At 37.1% G+C, this 22,984-nt stretch overlaps 5 protein-coding genes across 10 annotated transcripts in view; 2 read left to right on the top strand and 3 right to left on the bottom strand.

Annotated features, from left to right (window-relative positions):
- The first annotated feature begins 1,056 nt into the window (after positions 1-1,056).
- On the top strand, positions 1,057-5,226 carry LOC111451009 (histone deacetylase 19-like). 3 transcript variants are annotated; one of them, XM_023091232.1, is made up of 8 exons: positions 1,057-1,173; positions 1,553-2,103; positions 2,462-2,902; positions 3,617-3,847; positions 4,176-4,246; positions 4,342-4,399; positions 4,538-4,603; positions 4,808-5,226. In XM_023091232.1, the coding sequence occupies exons 2-8, from the start codon at positions 1,576-1,578 to the stop codon at positions 4,892-4,894; spliced, it is 1,482 nt and encodes a 493-aa protein (XP_022947000.1). In that variant the 5' UTR covers positions 1,057-1,173; positions 1,553-1,575; the 3' UTR covers positions 4,895-5,226. The 3 variants fall into 3 exon arrangements, with proteins under 3 accessions (XP_022947000.1, XP_022947002.1, XP_022947001.1); XM_023091233.1 differs by having other exon boundaries at positions 1,063-1,196; XM_023091234.1 differs by lacking the exon at positions 4,538-4,603.
- A 221-nt stretch (positions 5,227-5,447) lies between these two features.
- On the bottom strand, positions 5,448-9,288 carry LOC111451008 (chloride channel protein CLC-e). Its single transcript, XM_023091231.1, has 7 exons — positions 8,455-9,288; positions 7,909-8,317; positions 7,615-7,815; positions 7,026-7,492; positions 6,368-6,928; positions 5,977-6,173; positions 5,448-5,886 (listed from the first exon to the last, which is right to left on the bottom strand). Exons 1-7 carry the CDS (start codon positions 8,890-8,892, stop codon positions 5,856-5,858), a joined length of 2,304 nt encoding a protein of 767 aa, XP_022946999.1. The 5' UTR covers positions 8,893-9,288; the 3' UTR covers positions 5,448-5,855.
- Positions 9,289-9,381: 93 nt separating this feature from the next.
- Positions 9,382-12,757, bottom strand: LOC111451010 (UDP-rhamnose/UDP-galactose transporter 2-like). Of its 2 annotated transcripts, none has more exons than XM_023091235.1 (6): positions 12,391-12,757; positions 12,089-12,303; positions 10,845-11,029; positions 10,551-10,751; positions 9,984-10,145; positions 9,382-9,886 (listed from the first exon to the last, which is right to left on the bottom strand). In XM_023091235.1, exons 2-6 carry the CDS (start codon positions 12,288-12,290, stop codon positions 9,524-9,526), a joined length of 1,113 nt encoding a protein of 370 aa, XP_022947003.1. In that variant the 5' UTR covers positions 12,291-12,303; positions 12,391-12,757; the 3' UTR covers positions 9,382-9,523. The 2 variants fall into 2 exon arrangements, with proteins under 2 accessions (XP_022947003.1, XP_022947004.1); XM_023091236.1 differs by having other exon boundaries at positions 12,089-12,300.
- Positions 12,758-13,322: 565 nt separating this feature from the next.
- Positions 13,323-18,413, bottom strand: LOC111451011 (ankyrin repeat domain-containing protein 2B-like). Of its 2 annotated transcripts, none has more exons than XM_023091237.1 (9): positions 18,263-18,413; positions 18,046-18,087; positions 17,079-17,257; positions 15,678-15,890; positions 15,421-15,569; positions 15,138-15,306; positions 14,399-14,491; positions 13,725-13,864; positions 13,323-13,638 (listed from the first exon to the last, which is right to left on the bottom strand). In XM_023091237.1, exons 2-9 carry the CDS (start codon positions 18,077-18,079, stop codon positions 13,539-13,541), a joined length of 1,077 nt encoding a protein of 358 aa, XP_022947005.1. In that variant the 5' UTR covers positions 18,080-18,087; positions 18,263-18,413; the 3' UTR covers positions 13,323-13,538. The 2 variants fall into 2 exon arrangements, with proteins under 2 accessions (XP_022947005.1, XP_022947006.1); XM_023091238.1 differs by having other exon boundaries at positions 18,236-18,360.
- Positions 18,414-20,298: 1,885 nt separating this feature from the next.
- LOC111451412 (transmembrane 9 superfamily member 12-like) overlaps positions 20,299-22,984 on the top strand; it is a 3,205-nt gene continuing 519 nt past the window's right edge. The window contains exons 1-2 of one of the 2 annotated variants that reach the window (XR_002711984.1): positions 20,299-20,399; positions 20,839-22,935. Coding sequence is in view for 1 of the 2 variants with exons in the window: in XM_023091823.1 (XP_022947591.1) it covers positions 20,845-22,824 (1,980 nt within the window). In the remaining variant the exon portion in view is untranslated. Of the gene's footprint in view, positions 20,400-20,838; positions 22,979-22,984 lie in introns of those variants that run through there. The other variant, XM_023091823.1, reaches the window with a different exon arrangement.

The raw sequence follows: 22,984 nt of genomic DNA, 5'->3' as shown, positions 1-22,984 counted from the left end.
TAATATTTTTTATTTGATTGATAGTTATTTTATTTTATTTTCAATATTTAGTTAGTTTATATTTTCTTTATTTATTTTTAAGTATTAGATGGTAGCTTGTCTTATATTCATTGCGAATATTAATGAAAATGATGTCGCTTATGTTTGTTGCACTCTTGATCCCAATTCTATTTCTCATTCTTAACAAATTCAAATAAGCTAATAACCTAATCAAAGCAGTATTCGTTGGATTGATCGAGATTTTTTAAACAACCCCGACCATCCCGAGACGTAATAATTAAACGTATTTTTTTGAGATAAGCCTTAATTTATTTAAAATTAGTGAATTTTTAAATATATTTACTTTCTACAATTAATAGGTGAGTTTAGGAGAAATATAATAATAGTAATAATAAAAAAACCATAAAAATTGATTAAACTAAAACTTTGTCTTAGTTTGAGATTACCTAATTTTTAAAATAATTGTGTCTCGTCTTTCCTTTAAATAAAATCAGTTGGGATATAAATTAAATCAATATTTCATAAATTTAATATTTAAACGACGTAGTTCCTGTTACAATATTGGGTAAATTAATATTAATTTGTTATGAAATAACTACATATATTTCTATTAATATGATCTTATATTAATATTTGATTTTAATTTTAGAATTACAAGTTATATTTTGTAAATGAATTTAATTTTAGAATTACAAGTTATATTTTGTAAATGAAAAAAAAAAATTGTTTAAAAAAAAATAAGAAACAACAAAATTAATTTTTCATAAAATTAAATTTTATGATAAAATTTAAAACATAAATAAAATTTTAATTAATAAACTTTTAATTTTGTATATAATATATTATTAAATAAATAATATATTATATAGGTTTGTATATATGTGTGTCTATTTATATCTATATATATATATTAAAAAATAATAATAATAATTAAAGGATGCTTTAACTTTATTTTGTATTTATTTGAGCATTAATTTAGAAAAGTGTTGAATAAGTGGATAAAATTAAAAAATTAAAAAATTAAAAAATATATTGAAGACAAAATTTATTAAACAGTTAATAATAGGAAAGGATTTAGATTTTCAGTCGGTCGAAGAAGTTTAGTTGAATCTTCTCGTTGTTGATCACGGTGAGGAAGAAGGTATTCGGGCCGCTTCTGTAGCCATTATCGAGGTGCGTTTTCTCTCCAGTTTAAGGTTTCCTGTCTTTGTTTTTGTTTGTTTACTTGTTCTTCGGCGACGATGTCAATTTGTCTAAGCTTTCTTTACTGTGTTGCATTACTCGCTATCAGCGAAGTTTTAGTTCGTTCACTTTGATTACAGGATAGTAGTTTCAATAACCATTGTTTTTGCCTGAATCGGGATGTCGACGTGAAGTTAGAGACTATGATTTGCTTTATTCGGACTTGTTCGTTGTTTCCCTTTTGATTTTCATTCTCAGAATTCAGTTTTGGTGTAGAATCTGATTGATTTCAGTGATTTCTGACGATTTTTAGCGAGTATTTTGGTGACGGAACTCAAGTTAGGTTATGTCTTGGTTGTTTTTGCCCTAGAATTTTTGTACCTCGTGGGGGATATGGAGACTGGAGGCAATTCATTACCATCTGGGCCTGATGGCGTGAAGAGGAAAGTCAGCTATTTCTACGACCCTGAGGTTGGGAATTACTATTATGGGCAAGGTCACCCAATGAAGCCGCATCGCATCCGAATGACGCATGCCCTTCTCGCTCATTATGGCTTACTACAGCATATGCAGGTTTTCAAGCCTGTTCCTGCTAGGGACAAAGTCCTTTGCAGATTTCATGCTGATGATTATGTGGCGTTTCTTAAAAGCATTACCCCTGAAACGCAGCAAGATCAGCTGAGACAGCTTAAGCGCTTCAATGTCGGTGAGGACTGTCCGGTCTTTGATGGCCTCTACTCTTTTTGTCAAACTTATGCTGGTGGATCTGTTGGTGGTGCTGTTAAGTTAAACCATAAGGTTTGTGATATTGCTGTCAATTGGTCTGGTGGGCTACACCATGCGAAGAAGTGCGAAGCTTCTGGATTTTGTTATGTCAATGATATTGTTTTGGCGATACTGGAGCTCCTTAAACATTATGAGGTTCGTGTAGTCACAGAAGTATCAACCATTAACTATCGATGCTTGTTAGATAATTCTTTATATTCGATCCTGAAGCCTGCTTAACTATTCACTATCGTTAAATCTTGATTTCTAGTAACGTAAATTTCTTGTTGGAAGCATGTCCTGTGATATCGTGTCATCTTAACTTAGTGCACCACTGATTAGCGGGAAAGACTCAAGATATACAACTTGCTGTTTTTGTAATCTTTAACCAGCATCACTTCATGTAGTATGGTTTGGGTTTTAATAAACCATACTGGGATGTGATCTTGACAATTTGTGATGTTATGATTCTCTGCATGTTGATCTTGTAATTCTGAAACTTCTTTTTGTGCAGCGTGTTTTATATGTTGACATCGATATCCACCATGGAGATGGTGTGGAGGAGGCTTTTTACACAACCGACAGGGTCATGACTGTATCATTCCACAAATTTGGAGATTATTTTCCTGGTACAGGTGATATACGAGACGTTGGTTATGGAAAAGGAAAGTACTACTCCCTTAATGTTCCTTTGGATGATGGAATTGATGACGAGAGCTATCATTTCTTGTTCAAACCTATAATGGGAAAAGTTATGGAAGTTTTTAAACCTGGAGCTGTTGTTCTCCAATGTGGGGCTGACTCTCTTTCTGGAGATAGGCTTGGATGCTTTAACTTGTCAATAAAAGGTCATGCAGAGTGTGTTAGATATATGAGATCATTCAATGTGCCTCTATTGTTACTTGGTGGGGGTGGCTACACCATCCGTAATGTTGCTCGCTGCTGGTGCTATGAGGTACAAGTATTGCTTTCGAAGAATGATTTATTGTATAAGTGTTGATTCCTTCTTGTGTATCGTATTATGATGTTTTGGAAAGTGCAGCACTTGATCTTATTAGCTCATAATGAGTGAGGTGAATGATATAACTTGATCAATTGCATTTAAGATTGTGCTTGTGTCATTTTAAAATAGGAAGGGCAGTGGAATAGAAGCATATTACATGTTCATAACAACTCAACTAATGACTAATGTGTCTCAAGTTTTTATAGTTTAAAGGTTCTCTTTAATAATATGATCCCAAGAAAATCTATATTCTGCAAAGATGGTAAGCATCATGGATGACACATTCCTTTTGTAAATTTCAAAATCAATGAAATTCTCTTCTAAAAAAAAACAATAATAAAGATTATGGTTGACTTCTTTCGGGAGCTCATATACTGAAGTTTCTGACCAGAGGAGACATCAGACATTCCTTTCGATCCGTACCATTTATTTTATGTTTTAACATGTCTGTGTGTTCCAAATTAGTACAAAAGTTCATGTGGAGAGAGTTGATAAACTTTGTGACTTCATAACAATAGTACGTTTTACTCTTTTCATCATGGGGTGTTAAGATTTTGTACGAAGTCATGTTGTCCTTGATGCTAGATTGTTGCTCTAAAGTTCTTTCTCATATCTGTATCATTTTTTTTTACTCTGTTTGGCAATAAACTGTCACATGTAAAACAGACAGGAGTTGCACTTGGGATGGAGGTTGATGACAAAATGCCACAACATGAATATTACGAGTATTTCGGTCCTGATTACACTCTGCATGTTGCTCCCAGTAATATGGAGAACAAAAATACACACCAAATGTTGGAAGAAATACAGGGGAAGCTGCTTGATTACCTCTCAAGGCTTCAGCATGCACCCAGTGTTCAGTTTCAAGAAAGACCTCCTGATACCGAACTCCCAGAGGTAGGTTAATATAATATAATTTGTTTTATTAGTTTTCAACCTGCATGCATTAACGCCATGATTTTTTGATCCATATGCAAATAGATTCAATGTCTCTGTGTTGTGTTGCTTGTCTTCGGCACGATGACAATAATTTGTTGAAAGATATAAAATGGTAATCCAGGTTTAGTGTGAGAAAACTTTATACTTGAGATACACAATCCATTCCTTTTTCCCCATTCTATTTGTTGTAATTAGGAAATTGGAATCAAATTGGAATCTACCTCCTTGACCAATAATGTCATTGGTAATTGTCGCCTGATTACTGGCTGTTAAATATAATCTTCAGGTGGATGAAGACCGGGAGGACAAGGATGAGAGACGGGATCCAGATTCAGATATGGAAGTTGATGATGAGAGGTATTTCGTTTTGTACTTGATTTCTGTTTTATTTTATTTTTTCAATCCTTAGTATCTTAACTTCGGCTGCTTTTTTTCACTTGCTGTTTGAACAGAAAACCCATCCCAAGCAGAGTTAAAAGAGAAACGGTTGAGTCTGAAATCAAAGATCCGGTATGCTCTAATTGAATATAATGTCCTATTTTTATTCATGTCCATGCCTTGTTACATTTCATGATTCAAGCTATCATTGATGACATATTTTTCCTGCATGCTTTTTGATTCTTTTATGGGTTGTCTAAAATTTTTTAGGAAGTTAATGTCGATAGTACTAGAGGTTTAGAAAAAGCTGCAGCAGCCGAGGCTACAAGCGCAAAGGTGAAAAATCTCTGGAAAGTGGAAGCAATGAAATATTCTCTTTTTCAAGTTTTGAAATAGGAGGCTATCACTTTCCATTAAAATGATTTGTCTATAATGTTTGGAATTGGAAAAATTACTCTCAAGGGGGCTTTTCAAATTAAAATGATTTGTCTAGAACGTTTTGAGTACTCATTTGTTTATATGTTTACACTGCACTTGCAGGCTTTAGACATAGGTTCTCTCAAAATCGAAGAGCCAGGCGTAAAGCTTGAAGAAACCAGCAAGCAGAATGACCAAATGTTACCCTAATCTTTGAAAAGGGGTGGAGAAAAGGGAGGGAATCATTGAACGACTTACTCCAAGCAAATAGAGGTGACTTTTGACCTTCTTTGTTGCATAGATTTATGTAGACTTGTACTCTTGGTATAGTCGTAAAAATCGTGTCGTGGCTCGAGTATTCGTGTATAAAACTGAGTTAAGATGGATAATCTTACTATTTAGACCAGGTATGGATAATTTGCTAAATGTCATGGTAGCATTGGCAAATCTTGACATGTTATGTGTATTGAGGTTTCCTTATGAATCACCATGAATCAGAATAGAGGTTTTCATGTGACTTGAGCTAATTAATTTTTTACCTCCCTGATTGATGTGTTTTTAATTCATATAATACTAAAGTTGGTGACACATATGTATATATATAGTCCAAAGAACAAAATTATATTACATGAGATCAAGATATAATTATATTGAACAATAATGAGTTAAAAAAAAAATTCCCATATCCCCATGCCTAACATGAGCATGGCTCTACATTCCTTCCTTTTAAGATCAAATGTTCAAATTCTCGTGCTAAATAAACAACGAGTTGAAAACAAAATTTTATTATGAAAAAAAAAAACCATAAAGAAACTAGAGGTATCTACAATCCAACTCTACCTTCACTCTTGTATATGTGTTCATGAGGTTACAAAGAGGAGAAAGGGTTTGTTTGAGAATAGGATATTAATCAAAACCACAACGCAATGATGTGTGAGCTGTGGTAGTGAGGATTTTCAAGCTTATCTGAAAAGGTTAATGCCATGTGTGTGTACTGTAGCTTGTCTTCCAAAGTAAACAATGAAGTTACTGCACAAAGAATGAAGGATTTTGCCCTGCTGGTGCTTATTTCTGCTGCACTGAATAGCAGCCTCAGTAGTTGCATTGTGTTGTGCTGTGATTTATACTCTGTGTGCCTAAGCTTTCATGCTCCACTTTGTCTTAGCTATCATCAGCTGAGGGATTCTCTTGTTGCAAGAATTCTGCATCAACCAACAAAGGAAATGGTGGAATATCATAAGTAAGAAACTCCAAGTATAGATGAACTTCCACTCTTATAGTTTTAAACGTACCTGCAAGTGAGATCAATACACTCCAAGTCTAGAACACCCACAAGGTAACCCATCTGATCTTTCACCACTGGAACTTGGCTCACACCGAGATTCTTCATAACCGTTTTAGCTGTAAGAATGTCCATACTCGGAGTTGCTGTCCATGGTACTCGACATATCTCGCCATCCAGTGAGAAAACCTCAGAAACTACTAGCCCCTGTCCAACATAATAAGTGGTTCAGTTCGGATATTTACAGAATTGACGAGTCATAGAAGTAAAAATATCTCTCCGCTATACTGTGAGGTTCGAAATTGGGACGAGCAATTCATTTCGACAGCTTTGGACTAGATTTACCCCTTTGAATTAGCCTGGAGAACAGAACGACTAACCATAGTATAGTAGAAGCTCACCTTTAGTTTCTCAGTTCTTGATATTACATTTTTGCTTAACTTTTGAATGTCTTCAAGGGCTAATATGCCAATCAAAGTGTTCTCTTCATCCACAATCAATGCACAGGACTGCTTCTCTGCAAGCATGAGATCTACCGCTTCTTTAAGGAAAGTGTCCATGAAGACAGTAACGTATCTTGTTGTCATGGCTTCAGACACACATATCTTCCTTTCTAACTCTACAATTTCGCTATCAGAATCATATGCACAAAGTGAGCTTTCAATTTCACAGAGATCATTTGGGTAAGTTTCCTGTCCATCATCTGCATAATTGGAAGATTGGTCATTTGCATTACTGTCATATGTTGTAGTTTGTTGAGTACTAAGAATTTTCCCTAGAGGGAGTTTCTTTGTCTTCTGGGAACTCCTTTTCCTTTTCTGACCGGATGTTAACCACGACGACACCCCGACAGCTCCGAGTAAAGGAAGAACAATTCGGTAGTCCTGTGTCAGCTCAAAAAGCAACAAAACAGCAGTAAGAGGCACCTGACAAACCCCAGCAAGAGTAGCAGCCATTCCAACCTGCAAAACCAAGCCAATGCAAGTTGTGTTCGTGTTCTTCCACAAAAATGGCAGTAAAACGATGAGATTCAAGGAATACAACGACGTAGAACAGTACCAATCCATAAGCTTGAGGGGACGCCACTTCGAAAATGGAGAAGTCGATCGCTGTGTTGGGCTCAGAAAGTGCAATGCCAATGAATTTCCCATATGCCATTCCAGTTGCAGCGCCAATAAACAGAGATGGCGCATAGTACCCTCCTACTAGTCCAGATGCTCTACACAAAGAGGTCGCCAAAATCTTGACAACAACAAGCTGGGCCAACAATTCAGCTGAGAGGGGTTTCACAAATGGCCGAGATTCCAACAAAAGATCAACATTCTCAAACCCCCAGTACAGAATTTCAGGGTATGCCAAGGCTATCAGTCCAGTAGAGAAGCCACCTAGAATAGGAAACAAAGCCCTCGACACACCGAAGTCCTTATGAACTTTGTCGACGGTTGCAAGCATATAAGATGTGCATTTAGAAAAGCTCAATGAAACCAAGCCACAGAGTGCACCCAACAACAGATACAGTGGAAGCTCTGAAACGAGTTAAATAGGCTCTTATAGACTACTTGCTTGCCAAATATAAACCCTAAGACAAAAAGATGGATCAATTATCTTGTGTGTTAGCATTGATTTCAAACTTAGACTATTAGTTTACCACTCGGCGAGCGAAAATCGTACTCGGGAACCTTGAATGCTGGTTCGACCCCAAGACCAACTTGTGAAACAGCAGAAGCTATTACAGCACTTAAGATAACCATTGAAGTAGTGTTTGTGAGAGAAAAAGTTGAATCTGCAGGAGATGGCCACAGGACTGACTCAACAGCAAAGAAACAGCCAGCAACTGCAGCATTAAACCCTGTCAAAACAGAAGAGAATTCATAAGAGACCCTGTTGGAGGATCAACTCAAGAACATGAGGAAACCAATGCCTCATTTTAATATCGACCAACCAGATGAGATGCCAGCAGCTGATCCTGCAGCTATCAGAGAAAGCTTAGTTCTAGAGTTCCTGTCAAACACAGTAGAAACACCCTTGCCAACAGAAGTACCGATGTCGACACTCGGACCCTCCGGCCCCAAAGAGTTACCTGTGCCAAGTGTTACAGAAGCAGCTACAGCCTTAAGGAAAGGTTGCAGTGCAGCCCTGAATTGATTAGAAATGGAAACTGGAACTCTAAGTTTAGTGGAAGGATCATTGTCTGTAGCCTCTCTAAGCAGATTTAGAAAGCTGACAAGAAATCCCCCACAAGCAGGAACTAATATAACTCGTTTCCATGTTTCTTCAACAGGCATTTCTCTTAACCAAGAAGCTCCTCTATTAGGAATTCCATCCCAGAAAAAATCACGTAGCTCATGCACCTTCAATCATTCAAAACATCACAGTAAGAACACCAAGGAATCAACAGAGAAGTATTTTCAAAGTTCTTGACTGATTATATGTGCTAAGTTCATAGAAGAAACAAAGAAGGTGAAGAAAAATGGAGTCTACGAAGTACTGCGTTATTGAAGAGCACGACGCCGATGCCCGTAAGAACACCAACGAAACACGATGAGATTATTGTTGAACTCCCAATTCCAGAGGGGATACCTTCTTCTTCTTCTTCTTCTTCTTCTTCTTCGTCTTCTTCTGTATTGTCTTCTTCTTCCTCCTCTTCTTTGCTCCATTTTATACCCGTCGCCGACGGCGAACCTTCGCCTCTGCTAAACCGACCGTCGCTGCTACCAGGAACAGGGGATTCAGATTCTCCGCTGCCGGGCAGAGCGCAAAATGACCTAAAACGAAACCCAGTTCGTTTTGGGCGAAGAGAAAAACGAAGACCCAAGAAACGGCCATAGCTGCTGCAACAGTCATTTGGGGCAGAAATTGAAGAAGAAAGAGGGTAATGATGGGCATTGTTGTTGAGCCTTATGCCTATGGAATCGATAGCCCCCATTGTGTATACAGACACAGTTCTTCTCCTGCTAACTGTGTGTGTGAATATGTTATGATGAAGATGAAATATAGCTCTATCTACACAGATTTGAGTGGATGAGTTTGACAAAGCAGCGCCTGACCCCAACTAAGTAACGACTCCGTGGCTTCTGAAGAGGCGTTGATTTGCTTCCATTTCTCTCTCTCTCTCTCTCTCTCTCTATCATGCTTCTCCATTGAAACCACAACTTTATGGGTTGACCACTTAACAAAAGTGGTGAATTTCAATCAAGTAGTGTTACACAACAACTCGAGGAAGGGCCGAGTACGGTCGACAACGGGTGGCGGGTGCTTTCCTCTAAGGCAGAACGCTTCCCTATTTATGCATTTTTACATCTCACAGCTTCAGTAGACCACTTAGCCTCGTTTTCGAATCTGATAAGGAGCTTTGACTAGACCCAAATTAGACAGTATCATATCGTTAATCATATTATCACTTTAGCCTCGTGGATTGCCACAACAATTTCAAATACTTTCTTTTATTCGGATACGAATGTTACAATCTTTGAATATATAAGTAGTCGACCTTAGGGGACTTAAAATCCACATTGGTGGAGAAATTTGGTGTGCAAAAAGGAAGAAAAACACAGATTTTATGATTTTTGAACATGACCAAGCTCTTCATCTCTCAAGCCACTCTCCTCAATTCCCTCCTTCAACAGCATCAACTCCTCATCTGAAAGTGGGCTCTTTGTTTGAGGGACAGCCATTGCATTGCCTTGCTTCTCAATCTCAACTGCCCAGCTATAAACCACCATCCCAACAACAGCAAGAACCATTCCTGATATGTTCTTCAATGTCATCTCTGAATCAAAGAGCAGCCACCCCAATGTCAACACGCATACCGTCTTCATATGGCCTAACACCTGGAACGACACGGCTGAGAAGCGCCCGATGCACAGATATTGACTGATGTTGCAGAACACAGCAAGGGAGCATGACAGTACTATGAAACTCTGCAACATTCATTAAGGTTTCAAATTGATTGGAACCTTCAAAAGCAAAAGCGAAACATTTACGGGATTCGAAAGAGAGATCGGAAGAACGACTCACAAACGCGTTGAAAGTGTAGCTGTAATTCAGTATAGATTTGCTTGTGAGGCAGTAGTCAATGAATGGGCCAACTGTTAGAAGAGAAAGTGCTTGTATGGGAGCTGTCTTGCTGAGTAATTCAAAGGATCCTATTGAGTACTTCTTTTGTAATGAACCTATAGACTGTTAATCAATGCAAAAGCGTTAGAGCTTCAGATTTAGCAGGAAGAAAAGTGTAACGGCTCAAGCCCACCGCTAGCAGATATTGTCCTCATCGATGTGGGACCCCACCAAATTCACCCCAGCGTCTTTACTGGCATACCGTCCTATGTCTACCCCTTTCGTGGAAGAGCTCCTCACTGGCACATAGTCCGGTGTCTAGCTTTGATACCATTTGTAACGGCCTAGGCCCACCGCTAGTAGATATTGTCCTCTTTAGGCTTTTCCTTACGGGCTTCCCCTCAAGGCTTTAAAACGCGTAGGGAAAGGTTTCCACACCCTTGTAAAGGGTGTTTTGTTTTCCTCCCTAACTAACGTGAGACTGTGTCCTCAACCAATGTCGGATTCACACAAAAAGAAAGTGCTTACAATTTGTTGCAGTGATGTGCACAAGACTGCTACCAAGGCACAAATGAACCCTTTGGCATTAACCTTCACATCAGTCACTGTACAGACCCCGACACCGACAACGACCACGGCGACGGCCATCTTCACTTCCCTTGAGTATTGTTTTCCATGAAGAATCCATTCCATTACACAAACCACTGGTATCATGCTTAGCTTTGATATCTACAAGCGTATGGAGCAGTGACAACGTTCGGTTATTGTCGATGACGATCACGAGTGACATGACAAATAAGGGTAAGGGGGAGAAGATTGAACCTGATAGAATCCAACGGAGTTTAACATGAGGCTGAAGTTCATGGCTGCTATCGACGTGTTGGCGATAATCGAGAACCAAAGAAGCTCCCAGAAGGGAACAGATTTGGATTCAGAATAGCCAGTAGCATTTGAAATCCAGCCAACCATTGCAGTTGCAGAAAAGTGAAATCCAGTTAAGGTTGTAGCTGAAACACAAAAGGAAAGCCTTGGATCAGAACAAGTAGTTGGTGAAATGAAGGAGATACCACTCACCGCTAAGAAAAACGGCCAAAAGAGATGATGTGGAAAGAAAGAACACATGCATAGAGATTTCGTGGAGGTTCGAGAATCTTTACAGTTCAAGAGTGAATTCATTAGCAGCAGCTTTCTTTATCAATAGGATGATGAGATTCCATCGATACAGAGCCAATTCCAATAGACTTATTGACTTTCATTTCTATATTGAGAATGCGACCAAGATCACTAATCAAGCAGTAGATATTGTTCTTTCTGAGTTTTTCCTTCTGAGCTTCTCTTTGAGGTTTACACACCTTTATAAGGAATGCTTCATTTTTCTCTCCAACCGATATGGGATCTCACAATCCACCCCCTTCGAGGCCCAGCGTCCTCGCTTGCACTTGTTCCCTCTCCAATCAATGTGGGACCCTCCTAATCCACCTCCTTGGGGGTTCAATGTCTTTGCTGGCACTCGTTCTCTCTCCAATCGATGTGGGACTCCCCTAATCCACCCCCTTTAGAGGCCAGCGTCCTTGCTAGCACATTACCTTGTGTCCACCTCCTTCGGGGCTCAGCCTCCTTGCTGGCATATCACTAAGTGCATGACTCTGATGCTATTTGCAACAACCCAAGCCCACTGCTAGCAGATATTATTCTCTTTGGGCTTTCCTTCGAGGTTTTAAAACTCATTTACTAGGAGAGGTTTCCACACTTTTATAAAAAATGTTTCGTTCTCCTCCCCAACTTACGTGGGATCTCACATTTATGTTTTCTCTTGAACACCCTCAATGGGATTATCATTTTCATGTTGGTCCTTCATCATTTATCGAGAGCTTTGATTAAAGGCTCTTCATTCAGTCAATGGGCGAAGGGCGAACGGTAGCTGGCTAAGAATTCAAATGTTTTCTTAAAAAAGATGAAACTCGAGAAAACAAACGAGCGCAATGTTCGGTCTCTCCCTCTCAATTGCTTGCAAGACTTATGGTAATGAAATTTGAAACTTAGAATAGAAGAAGAGAGGTACAAACCAAAGGAAAAGGCAAAGCCAGTTTGGGACATGAGCTGCTTGTTGGCCATGATGATGCCCACTGAGCTGATTATGTTCATACCCCAAGCTCCAACATCTGATACGGAGGACGACTTCCTCTCCTCCATCAGCATCTTCTTCTTCTTCTTCTTCTTCAAATCCAGATCAAAACATTTGCTCAAAGATATTGCTCCCAAATTCATTAAACTGCAGCTGGTGAACACAAAATCTAGATCAAATGAGGATTGAATGGTAGAAGAATGAGAACTTAATTTCATTAAATACTCTTCTGGGTCAGCTTACAATGTTCTTAAATCCTCAAAGTTTGAACCTTTTGACCCTAAAATTGTTGCTGCAAAGTCCACTCTGAATGGAAGCCTCTCCCCTCGGCTTCTTCAGTTGGGTTTTGCTGCCTTTTGGGGCAACCAGCACGTTTACAACTAAACAATCCCACCGATCCCCATGGAAGATTTCGAGTTTCAAGAAATAATTAAAGCTTTTTTAAAGGTGGAGTGTAGAAGGAAACAAGCTGTTCTGCCTTTCAACCTTTACACTTATGTGGTTCTCGACTTTATCAAAATTTTGGTTGTATTCTAAGATCCCATTTTGTTTAAGACATAAAAATGTATGAACTTATATGGTTGTCTAAATTTTTTATACTCACAAAATTATCAAGCCGGTCGCCTTTCTAATTTGACATTACAAATTTAAAAGCATTTAAGAGTTGTTTGTTTGTTTGAAAATTTTGTTTAAAATGATAGAAAAAATATTTAGAAATCGAAGATAACTCTCTTCAGTGTTGCATAAAAATGCCCTCATAATTAATTGTTATTAGTTTATTTTTATTAAGTCGAATTATTAAAATAATTTAATTTATTATTAATGTATATTATACCTTAAATTTTTAGGACATGCAATTGACTAATATTTTAGATCCTTACTACGTATGGATCTAACAAAAATAAAAGTATTTGTATTGATCGACTTACATTTGAACCCCATTTTTCTCTTTAGAAAAAGGTAAAAACTTTCACTGTTATGGAGAGAGAGAGAGAGAGAAAGAAATTGAGAGAGAGAGAGGGAGAGATTGAGAGAGAGAGAGAGAATGAGAGAGAGAGAGGGGGAGGGAGGGAGAGAGAGAGAGAGAGAGAGAGAGAGAGAAGAAATTGGTTGAGAAGATGAAAACAGGAGAAAGAATAGAACAATGGATACTCTTGGTCAAGTATAGCAAGACAGAACAGAATCCCAAAAGGTTCACACAGCACACCAAATAATAGAACGGATTTAGTCTCACTGATTATATATATATATATCATTCTAATGAAAATCACATCACTTAAAGTAAGCAGTAGCGTTTTCAAAAGTAGATAAAGCTAGAATCATAGAAATGCCTGTGCCCATGGCGTGCATGCATGAATTATGGCACAAAATCTTTCCTGTGGCTTCAAAAGTTACAGGAAAACGTCCTTCTCGAGCAATTTGAGCACCTCGTGTTGGTTGTTTAGCTTGGCAACATCTATGGGGGTCTTTCCATCCAAGTTTTGGAGAGTGCTGCAGGCAAAAAAAGGAGAAAATGGTGAAATATTGAAGGAGAAGAGCCATTAAGTGATGTCATTGTGAAGGCTGTTTGTTTTTACACTGCAGCGCCATTCTCGAGTAACAGTGCAACACACTCCTTCCTGCCATAACCAGCTGCATAATGAAGTGCAGTGTTCTTGTTCTTATCCAGTGCATCCACCTTCACTCCAGCTTCAAGAAGGATCTGAGCGCATTTCGCCTGTTTATTTATGTTTTGGAAGGGAGGAGTGTTGGAAATTGGTCATGTCTCAGTTCAAATGTAAGGCAAAATCTCCAGATTGTTGCAAATACAAAAACAAGGCAAATTCATGGCCAAAAAGAAAAACTTGCACTATAGGAAACTCATTGATAGCACATGTAACTAAGAATTCACCCATACCAGAAGTCGAATCGGGCTAAAATCAAGCACAAAATAAATAAATAAAAGCATTAGCAAACATCCCTTGTGAGATCCCACGTTAGTTGAGGAGGAGAACAAAACATTTTTTATAAAAGAGTGAAAACCTCTCCCTAGCATACACGTTTTAAAAACCTTGAGCGGAAGCCCGAAAGGGAAAGCCCAAGAGAAGACAATATCCTCAAAATCGTGGCATTTTCCAAGAAGACAGATTTCGTAATTCTCATTATCAATTTATCACTAATAAGAAGCCACAGGGATGCTCAAATGTATTTGAAACGTAATGAAAACAACAGAAAGGTTTGGGAAGAAATTTCCCACAAGAAGCTATCGTACCTCACCATACCCACATGCAAAATGCAAAGCGGTCCTTCCCTCTGAATCTTCTTCATCCTTGTTCTCACCGGCTGCTAGTGCATTTTTTAAGCCCTAAAACAAAAACAAAATGAAGACCTGGATTAGACAACTTATTTCTGATACCCCGTTCTCGCCCATTTGAAAGCAATGATGGGTTCCATCAAATTATGGTAGGAAGAAATAGCTTTCCACGGGCCTACTACATTACATCTCTTAACAGCATTGAGCCATCCTATAGATATCATCCTATATTTGCTTTTAATCTCGATAGAATAACAATGCCGAGGTCTAGCTAGCTACATGTAAAGAAGCAGTCTACCAATTTGACAAAATAAATTCCTTTTAGAAGAACCTACCCACTCCCCACCACACACATGCACACACTGTGGATGTTCGGCTAGCTTCCATGCAACTCAATTATTCGCATGAAACTACCATTAGAATTAAAGATATTTGTATTATTTGAATTATATACAAAGTAAAAAGTTATTTTAGTAGTTAATTAAGATTCAACAACATAAAGACAGCAGAGAGGAACATGACAATAAAACAGCGTAGAAAAAATGCAACGTAATGTAAAATTTATTAAGACCAATTCAAGTATGATATGCCTCCATAAATGAGTTTGCATCTGATTGTTGGATTGCAATATTTCTTTCATATCAATAATGAAAGGACCTTGAGGAAAAACAAATTGTGATGAATCATCATGTTGTACCTCGACATCACCAACACTAGCAGTTTGATGAACTATAGATTCGTCATCATTTCCTACTTCTTCTGAATCATCTGCAACAGAACTTTCAGCATTGGCTCCATCTTCTCCATTAATTGCAAAACCCATTGCTTCGCCCAACTTTTTCAGGACATCTCTGTCATTCCAGTACCTAAGAAAGCAACCTTTCTCTCTTTAACAAAATGGTCTGTAACTTAGTCGACTTTTTTTTCTCCCCCCAAAAATTGATGCAGGATTGGAAATAAATGATTATAGAAACCATAACCTCATCATCGCAGCTGGACCACCAGTCTCTATTTCATCTAAAATAGGCTTCAAAGTTGGATCTTGCTTGATTTGTGTCATACGTTCCTCAAGCTGCTCTTTATTGGATGGATTTGCAAAAGTTTCCAGCATGCTAGACATGGATGGATCCTGGAAAATTGTAAAGATCAAATCATATCATTCAATTGACATGCTATTGAAAATACGGAATGGAGAACAACAACAGGAGAGTATTTAAATTCAATCAACAACAAAAACCTGCATTAATGTATTGCCAAGGCGCTCAGCCATTGTCATAAATTGAGGATTCTGCATGACCTGCTGCATAGTAGAATAGTATTGTTGCGTATCAAACTGCGGAATACCCTGCTGAGCAGAAGCACCTTGAAAATTCTTCTGAAGTTCTGACGCCATCTGAGTAAATGCAGGATCTTTTGCTATTTGAGAAGCTAATTCTTGAATGTTAGGATCCTGCAAGGAAAAGAAAAGGTTCTCGTGTTTTTACAATTGTAAGCATGAAAAGAAAATATTCAGTATGAGTTTAATCTTCTTTTTCCCAAGGAAACAAAAGGACCTCGATGTCAACAACTTCCACTATCATATTTCAGAAGTTTTCAGTCATAGAAATCATAATGAAGTATCAGAATCCAAAAGTATTTTCTGGCAGCTTGGATTCCACATCCCACTGAGAAGTCAATCCAATATCAATGAAGCTTAATTTTCTGCAATATTAAAGACCTCCTAATTTTCCTATGCAACATATAATATCCTATGTCAACTTCCACTATCATATTTCAGAAATTTTGGTAGTAGGGTAACTCATGACACATATAATATCCTAACACAAATCAGTAGAGCAAGAACTTTCAATCAATCAACCAATTGGTTAAATCCATATTTTAACCTTCACATAGTCTAATGTAAAGCTGTAGCCAGCTTGCAATGTTCTTAAGAGACTTGGTAACTTTTTCAATTTGGTTATCCCCAAAACTAACACTTGTGTAAGACAATCAAATTCAACCATTATACCAATGAAATACAAGATAGCAAAATTAGTAAATATTTTCTTTATAATCTTATCTGATCTTTTAACTACAATTATAACAACTAGTGGTCATTTTTCCTTGAGGGTCTAGCTGGGCGCCTTTCAATGGTTTCCTTAACAGAAATTCGAAAAAAAACTAAAACTGAACAGTTTACCCAATCAATCATTATTTTATACTGTCAGTTAGATTATAAACTAAAATTTCTCTAAGATGTCTTAGGCATCCACCTCATTCATGGTTACAACCGGAGAAGATTAGTTTCCTCATCAAAAACTCAGAAAAAACTAAAATGAAACAGTTTATCCAATCTACCAAAATATTATATCCTATCAGCTCAATTATGTGCTAAATAAACTCTCATGGATCTCTTAGGCGTCCACCACATTCAGGTTTGCATGCAGGATAAATTCTAAAGACTGCTTCCTACTCACCTCAAACGTCATTTCTAAGTCACATTTGATAAAGAAAACAAAATAAACGAATTAATTGATCATATGTATTGTCACAAAGTAGCTGTAGACCAAAGTACTTAAAATTTTAATGAATGAAAACTAAGTAGATGGTAGTCATTCAGAAATTGTATATATCTTAGACATGAAAGAAGTTGGCTTACGTTAAGCAAACCAGTCATTGCTGAGAAATCAAAAGGATTTGGAGGAAATTCAGGAAGTGAGGCTGAGGGAGCCTTTGGTTTATCTGGCTGCTGCTCTGCAGAGGATGTTTTGCTTTTGGTTGTTTCACTTTTGGTTTCACTTATGGCACTTTTGTTATCTGACAAAGCTGTCTTCTCATCTGTAAATGGATAACACATTAACAGAAAGAAACTAAAAGGGAAAGAAGTTCAGAAGAAATTATAATTATTTAAAAGGAAGAATAAATGAAAAATAAAATTGTTTTAAATCCTTATATTTATGATATGTTGTATCCGTTATTTCTTTAATTTCCAGGCATATTGCCCTTGTGATGAGCTCCATCAATTCTATTCTAGTAGCTTAAAAATTGCATAGCTCAGGCCACAAATTTTTTTTTTTTGAAATGGGATTATTGATATTATGAAGATGAATTTATTCCAATTTCTACTTATTGAAGTGTATACTCGATTACAACAATTGAAAATCTCCCCTACACTCTGATTTATTTGATTCTCTCTTTCCACTCATCAACACCCTTGTGCTCTTTTGATTCTAGGCTTATCTCCATATTCTGCCGCCAAGAGTCCTCTCTAGAGTCAAAAAGGGTGGACAAATCAGCAAATGTCTTTGTTTTCTGCACGCTAAAAGAGATGATGTTCTACAGGGAGTTGAATCCAGATCGCATTGTGTCAATCGAAAGATCCATAACCTCTATAGAGCAAGCAGTATTAGAACTTAAACCAACACACGCTAATTCCAGTCAAATCTTCCAAATCAGAATCTAATTAACCAGAAAACACACTCCTAGAAACCATCCAATGTCCTCATTTATAAAAAAAAGTCCAAAATTAAACAGGAACTTAAAACAGAAAAACCCCTCTGTTCCATCTTAAAAGAGGAAAAAAGATCCACAAATTACCGAAAACAATCTACGGTAAAGGAACTTACCAACAGCAACATCCTTCGTCGAATTGGAAGCCATGAGAGTAACTGAGGTTAATTGAAAGAACAAAATATCAGAACGGTGAAACAAGAACAATCCGGACACTATGATGACGGAATTGAATACAAAAAATGGAGCAGAAGAAAAGAATCAAAAACGAAAAAGAAAAGATTATTCCAAACCCAATCCAAAAACCTTTCTAGATTAAGCTTCGAACACAACCTGCAATGGAGATTCCGAGATTGAACCTCAACCAGACGCCGATCAGAGTAACTCAATCCAAGAAAAGTAGAGCGCGGTCAGAACTTTGTAGATGTTCAGATAATAAATTACTCTCACTCTATATATCACCCATCCCAATCTCTCCAAACACTTTTTTTTCTCTTTTTTTAATTATTATTTTAAATTAAAAATTAAAATTATATATATATAAAAAAATTCTTTATTAATATATTTTTTTCTTTGTTTAGCTTTTAAAATTAAATAAATTCTCAAAATCTTCCAATTTTCTTTTTATATAAAATTGATATAAATTAAAAAAAAAAATTATAATTTCATTATAATTAAATTTGAGGCTATTTTAATAACTATTTTATATTTATTTTTTAAAATTATGTTTTTTTTACTAATTTTAAAAATAAATAAGTTTTTTTTTCTAAATTAAATATGATAAAGAAAATTCACGATAAAAATAATATTGTAGGCTTAATTATCATAAAGTTAGGCAATCGAGACTTTATTTTTTACAATTTATTTCTTTTTTTCATTCGCTCGGGTAAATAATAAATATTAATAACGATCCAACTAGGGTAGGCAGCGGGGCAGTTAATTTTTCATCCTAGAGAATGGAAAATTGATTTCTTTTATTTATTTATTTATTTTTTCAAAGAAAACATAATTCTTCATAATTATTTAAAATTTATTTTGCCACAATTATTTATTTATTTTTTATTTAATTAATTTATTGGATTTACACGCAAGCAGACAAACAAGGCAAGGCGTTGCCAGAGTTTCAGTGGGCCACCGCAATCCTAATCTCTTCCCAACCAATGGCCATTTTTCGACGACGGAAATTCTTTTTTATTTTATTTTATTTTATTTTCCTTTTAGGGGCAAGAATTTGTGGTTGTAATTACGTAGCATTCTTTTTCTTGGGAACGAATTTATATTTTCTTATATGTGAGAGCTCGTCCATTTGTGTGCTCGTAAACATCACGAAATATGAATCGTAATTTTTTTAATGATTTGACTCCATGATAGAGATGCACGCGTAGGAGCTTTTATGTGCATGAATGTGATATAATAGGGTCGGTGTGTATGAAGGTGATACTGTGAGATCCCACGTTTGTTGGAGATGAAAATGAATCATTTCTTATAAAATCCCGAGAGGAAGTGTAAAAGATAATATCTGCTTACGATTGGCTTGAGCTGTTTTAAATGATATCAAAGCCAGACACGGGAACGTTGGCTCCCAAAGAGGTGAATTGTGAGATCTCATATTTTCTATTGAGGCTTAGAAGCATGAAAGTGATGCTACACTCGAGTTTGGTATACATGAAAGTGATGTACACAGAAAGTTTAATATTTAAAATTTTTAATTTTTTTAATAAAAAAAATATAGTTAGTTTTGCATTAGTTTCCTATTTATTTTTTATTTTTAATCTTATAAAATTTTTCTTTGGAATAAAAACGAATTTGAATTAAAAACATTGTTTATTTATTTATTTTTCGAATATTTCTAGAAGAGAGAACAAAATTTTAAATTTTTTAAAAATAAGAAATAATATAAAAATGTTAAAGGTTCGAATTAGATCAAATATCTCCCGTGAAGACGCCGATTAGCTTTGTCTCTTTCCATCCTCGACCCCGTTCAGCTAATAGGGAGGAATCTCTCTCCACTTCCTTTTCATTCATCATTTAAGCAGAGATTTCCACGATCTCCAATCTCACAAGTTAAATAGACATCTCTATAATTTAATATATTATATTTTTATTTTACCGTCATATTCCTAATTAAAATCAGCTATAAATTATTAATTTTTGGTATCGAAATTTTGATAAATAATAATTCATCTTATAACGTTCGTAATTATTTTGTCTTTATACTAAAAAATATTAATGGGACATTGAGACCTAGACGACTTCATTTTGAAGGTGATGGGTTCGAGCATTCGCCTATACCAATATGTATTTATTATTATTTTTATTTAATTAAACAAGATATATTTATTATTATTTTTTTAAAAGATTTTGAGAGAGGAATATAATTCCCAGCGCAACGCAATTTCAAGAACCCCCAACAATATACGCATTCTGTATCGTCCGTTGCTCGTCGTGAGTATCTCTCACCGTGTCGGTGGTAAGCTCTTGACCTAGATCTCAAGATTTCCTCCATTTCTTGGTGTATGATTTCGAGTTATGGAACTAAGGAATATGTTTCTCTGTGTTTGATTTGATTTTCCATTTCATCGTTGCTTGTGTAAATTGATTTGAGTCGGATTTCCTCCTTTTCCAGTTTGATCTTAAGATTGTTTTCGTTCTTTGTTTGAGAATGATTTGCTTGGAATGTATTTCGTTTCTTCCCTGCAACAGTTTAATCACTCGGATCTAATGTGTTCTCTAATTAATCTAGCAGATTTTCAGTTTAGTGGTTAAAGATAAAGATAACTTTTTTTTTTCTTGTAGATCTTGTCGCTGTCTTGTTTTTGTTTTATGATTTGAATTGTCGTTACTTTTGCTAGCGAATGGATCTTTTAAGTCCGGTTGGATTTGTAATTAGATTGCCGCATTTCTTTCAGTTTCCAATGGCCTCCTCCTGTTCGAGGAAGCCCTCTATTTGTCGGGTTTTCCTTGTGTTTCTGGTTCTTGCCTATCGTTGCGATGCATTCTATCTCCCCGGCAGCTACATGAATGTTTACTCCTCTGAGGATCCCATATTTGCTAAGGTTAATTCCTTGACTTCCATTGAAACTGAGCTTCCTTTCAACTATTATACTCTTCCCTATTGCAAGCCACCGGGTGGTGTCAAGAAAAGTGCAGAGAATCTTGGGGAGTTGCTTATGGGTGATCAGATCGACAACTCTCCATATCGTTTTCGCATGAATGTAAATGAAACAGTCTACCTTTGTACCACTGAGCCTTTGAGTGAGGTTCAAGTGAAGCTTTTGAAACAGAGAACTCGTGATCTCTATCAGGTAAACATGATACTGGATAATTTACCTGCCATGAGATTTACCGAACAAAATGGGATTAAAATCCAGTGGACTGGGTTTCCAGTTGGGTACACGCCATCAAACAGTGAGGATGATTATATCATTAACCACCTAAAGTTCACCGTCTTGGTTCATGAGTACGAGGGGACTGGTGCGGAAATAATTGGTACTGGGGAAGAAGGTATGGGTGTGATTTCACAAGCTGAACAGAAGAAGGCTTCTGGATACGAAATTGTTGGATTTCAGGTTACACCTTGTAGTGTTAAATATGATCCTGAAACGATGAAAAAGTATGATATGCTACAGAATATCACGCATGTAGACTGTCCAAAAGAACTTGAGAAGTCCCAGATCATCAGGGAGAAAGAGGAAGTGTCATTCACTTATGAGGTGCAGTTTGTCAAAAGTGATATAAGGTGGCCATCAAGATGGGATGCTTATTTGAGGATGGAGGGTTCCAAAGTACACTGGTTCTCAATTCTAAATTCACTAATGGTAATCTTCTTCTTAGCGGGTATAGTTTTCGTTATATTCTTAAGGACTGTGAGAAGAGACTTGACAAGGTATGAGGAATTGGACAAAGAATCTCAAGCGCAAATGAACGAAGAGCTCTCAGGATGGAAACTTGTAGTTGGAGATGTGTTCAGAGAACCTGAATGTTCGAAGCTTCTCTGCGTGATGGTTGGTGATGGGGTTCAAATCTTGGGGATGGCAGTTGTCACTGTTGTTTGTACAGCATTTGGCTTCATGTCACCAGCTTCTAGAGGAATGCTACTGACAGGGATGATTATTCTTTACCTTTTCCTTGGAATTATTGCAGGTTATGTTGGTGTACGCGCATGGAGAACCATTAAGGGAACGTCAGAAGGGTGGAGATCAGTTTCCTGGTCAGTTGCTTGCTTCTTTCCTGGGATCGTCTTCGTCATTCTTACGGTACTGAACTTCATTCTTTGGAGCAGCAAGAGTAGTGGTGCCATTCCCATCTCATTATATTTTGAACTCCTAGCTCTCTGGTTTTGCATATCTGTGCCACTGACCCTGCTGGGAGGGTTCTTTGCCACACGAGCTGCAGAAATTCAGTTTCCCGTGAGAACCAACCAGATTCCGAGGGAAATTCCTTCACGGAAGTACCCATCTTGGCTTCTCATTCTTGGAGCTGGGACCCTTCCCTTCGGAACCCTTTTCATCGAACTCTTCTTTATCCTTTCTAGCATCTGGCTTGGAAGGTTCTATTACGTTTTCGGTTTTCTACTGATAGTTTTATCTCTTCTGGTTATTGTGTGTGCTGAAGTATCAGTCGTCCTTACCTACATGCATCTCTGTGTGGAGGATTGGCGATGGTGGTGGAAGGCGTTCTTTGCTTCTGGTTCAGTTGCTCTTTACGTGTTCCTATATTCCATCCACTACTTGGTCTTTGAGCTGCAGAGTTTGAGCGGCCCGGTGTCTGCTATTCTTTATCTTGGTTATTCATTGATCATGGCAACGGCAATTATGTTATCAACTGGCACCATCGGCTTCCTGACGTCTTTCTACTTTGTTCACTACCTATTTTCTTCGGTAAAGATAGATTAGAAATGGCCTGCCCTTGCTCGCCTGGCCAGTGGACGATTACGGTAACATTTCAGCTCTTGGCGAACCGTCTAATACTTTCTTTTTCCCTTCAGCCTAGCAAGTTTCTTAGGCTTTTTTTTTTTTTTTTTTTTTTTTTTTTTTTTTTTTTTTTTTTTTTTTT

The sequence above is a fragment of the Cucurbita moschata genome, unplaced genomic scaffold (assembly GCF_002738365.1).
Source record: "Cucurbita moschata cultivar Rifu unplaced genomic scaffold, Cmos_1.0 Cmo_Scf00013, whole genome shotgun sequence".
NCBI classification, from domain to species: domain Eukaryota; kingdom Viridiplantae; phylum Streptophyta; class Magnoliopsida; order Cucurbitales; family Cucurbitaceae; genus Cucurbita; species Cucurbita moschata.
The sequence above is the reverse complement of the archived record's forward strand: the minus strand, read 5'-3'. Positions and strand labels throughout refer to the sequence as shown.

What these genes read in the sequence shown, in the direction of transcription:
- LOC111451008 (XM_023091231.1), bottom strand. Translation starts at nt 8,892, where the DNA reads ATGGGGGCTATCGATTCCATAGGCATAAGGCTCAACAACAATGCCCAT. An exon ending in AGCTGCTGGCATCTCATCTG is followed by an intron (nt 7,816 to 7,908) that starts GTTGGTCGATAT and finishes CTGTTTTGACAG; the next exon opens with GGTTTAATGCTGCAGTTGCT. An exon ending in CAAGAACTGAGAAACTAAAG is followed by an intron (nt 6,174 to 6,367) that starts GTGAGCTTCTAC and finishes TATGTTGGACAG; the next exon opens with GGGCTAGTAGTTTCTGAGGT.
- LOC111451010 (XM_023091235.1), bottom strand. Translation starts at nt 12,290, where the DNA reads ATGAATTTGGGAGCAATATCTTTGAGCAAATGTTTTGATCTGGATTTG. An exon ending in ACTCCGTTGGATTCTATCAG is followed by an intron (nt 10,752 to 10,844) that starts GTTCAATCTTCT and finishes ATACGCTTGTAG; the next exon opens with ATATCAAAGCTAAGCATGAT. An exon ending in GCTACACTTTCAACGCGTTT is followed by an intron (nt 9,887 to 9,983) that starts GTGAGTCGTTCT and finishes TGAATGTTGCAG; the next exon opens with AGTTTCATAGTACTGTCATG.
- LOC111451011 (XM_023091237.1), bottom strand. Translation starts at nt 18,079, where the DNA reads ATGGCTTCCAATTCGACGAAGGATGTTGCTGTTG. An exon ending in CAATGACTGGTTTGCTTAAC is followed by an intron (nt 15,891 to 17,078) that starts GTAAGCCAACTT and finishes TTTTCCTTGCAG; the next exon opens with GATCCTAACATTCAAGAATT. An exon ending in GGTCCAGCTGCGATGATGAG is followed by an intron (nt 15,307 to 15,420) that starts GTTATGGTTTCT and finishes TTGCTTTCTTAG; the next exon opens with GTACTGGAATGACAGAGATG.
- LOC111451009 (XM_023091232.1), top strand. Translation starts at nt 1,576, where the DNA reads ATGGAGACTGGAGGCAATTCATTACCATCTGGGCCTGATGGCGTGAAG. An exon ending in ATGGAAGTTGATGATGAGAG is followed by an intron (nt 4,247 to 4,341) that starts GTATTTCGTTTT and finishes CTGTTTGAACAG; the next exon opens with AAAACCCATCCCAAGCAGAG. An exon ending in AGTCTGAAATCAAAGATCCG is followed by an intron (nt 4,400 to 4,537) that starts GTATGCTCTAAT and finishes AAAATTTTTTAG; the next exon opens with GAAGTTAATGTCGATAGTAC.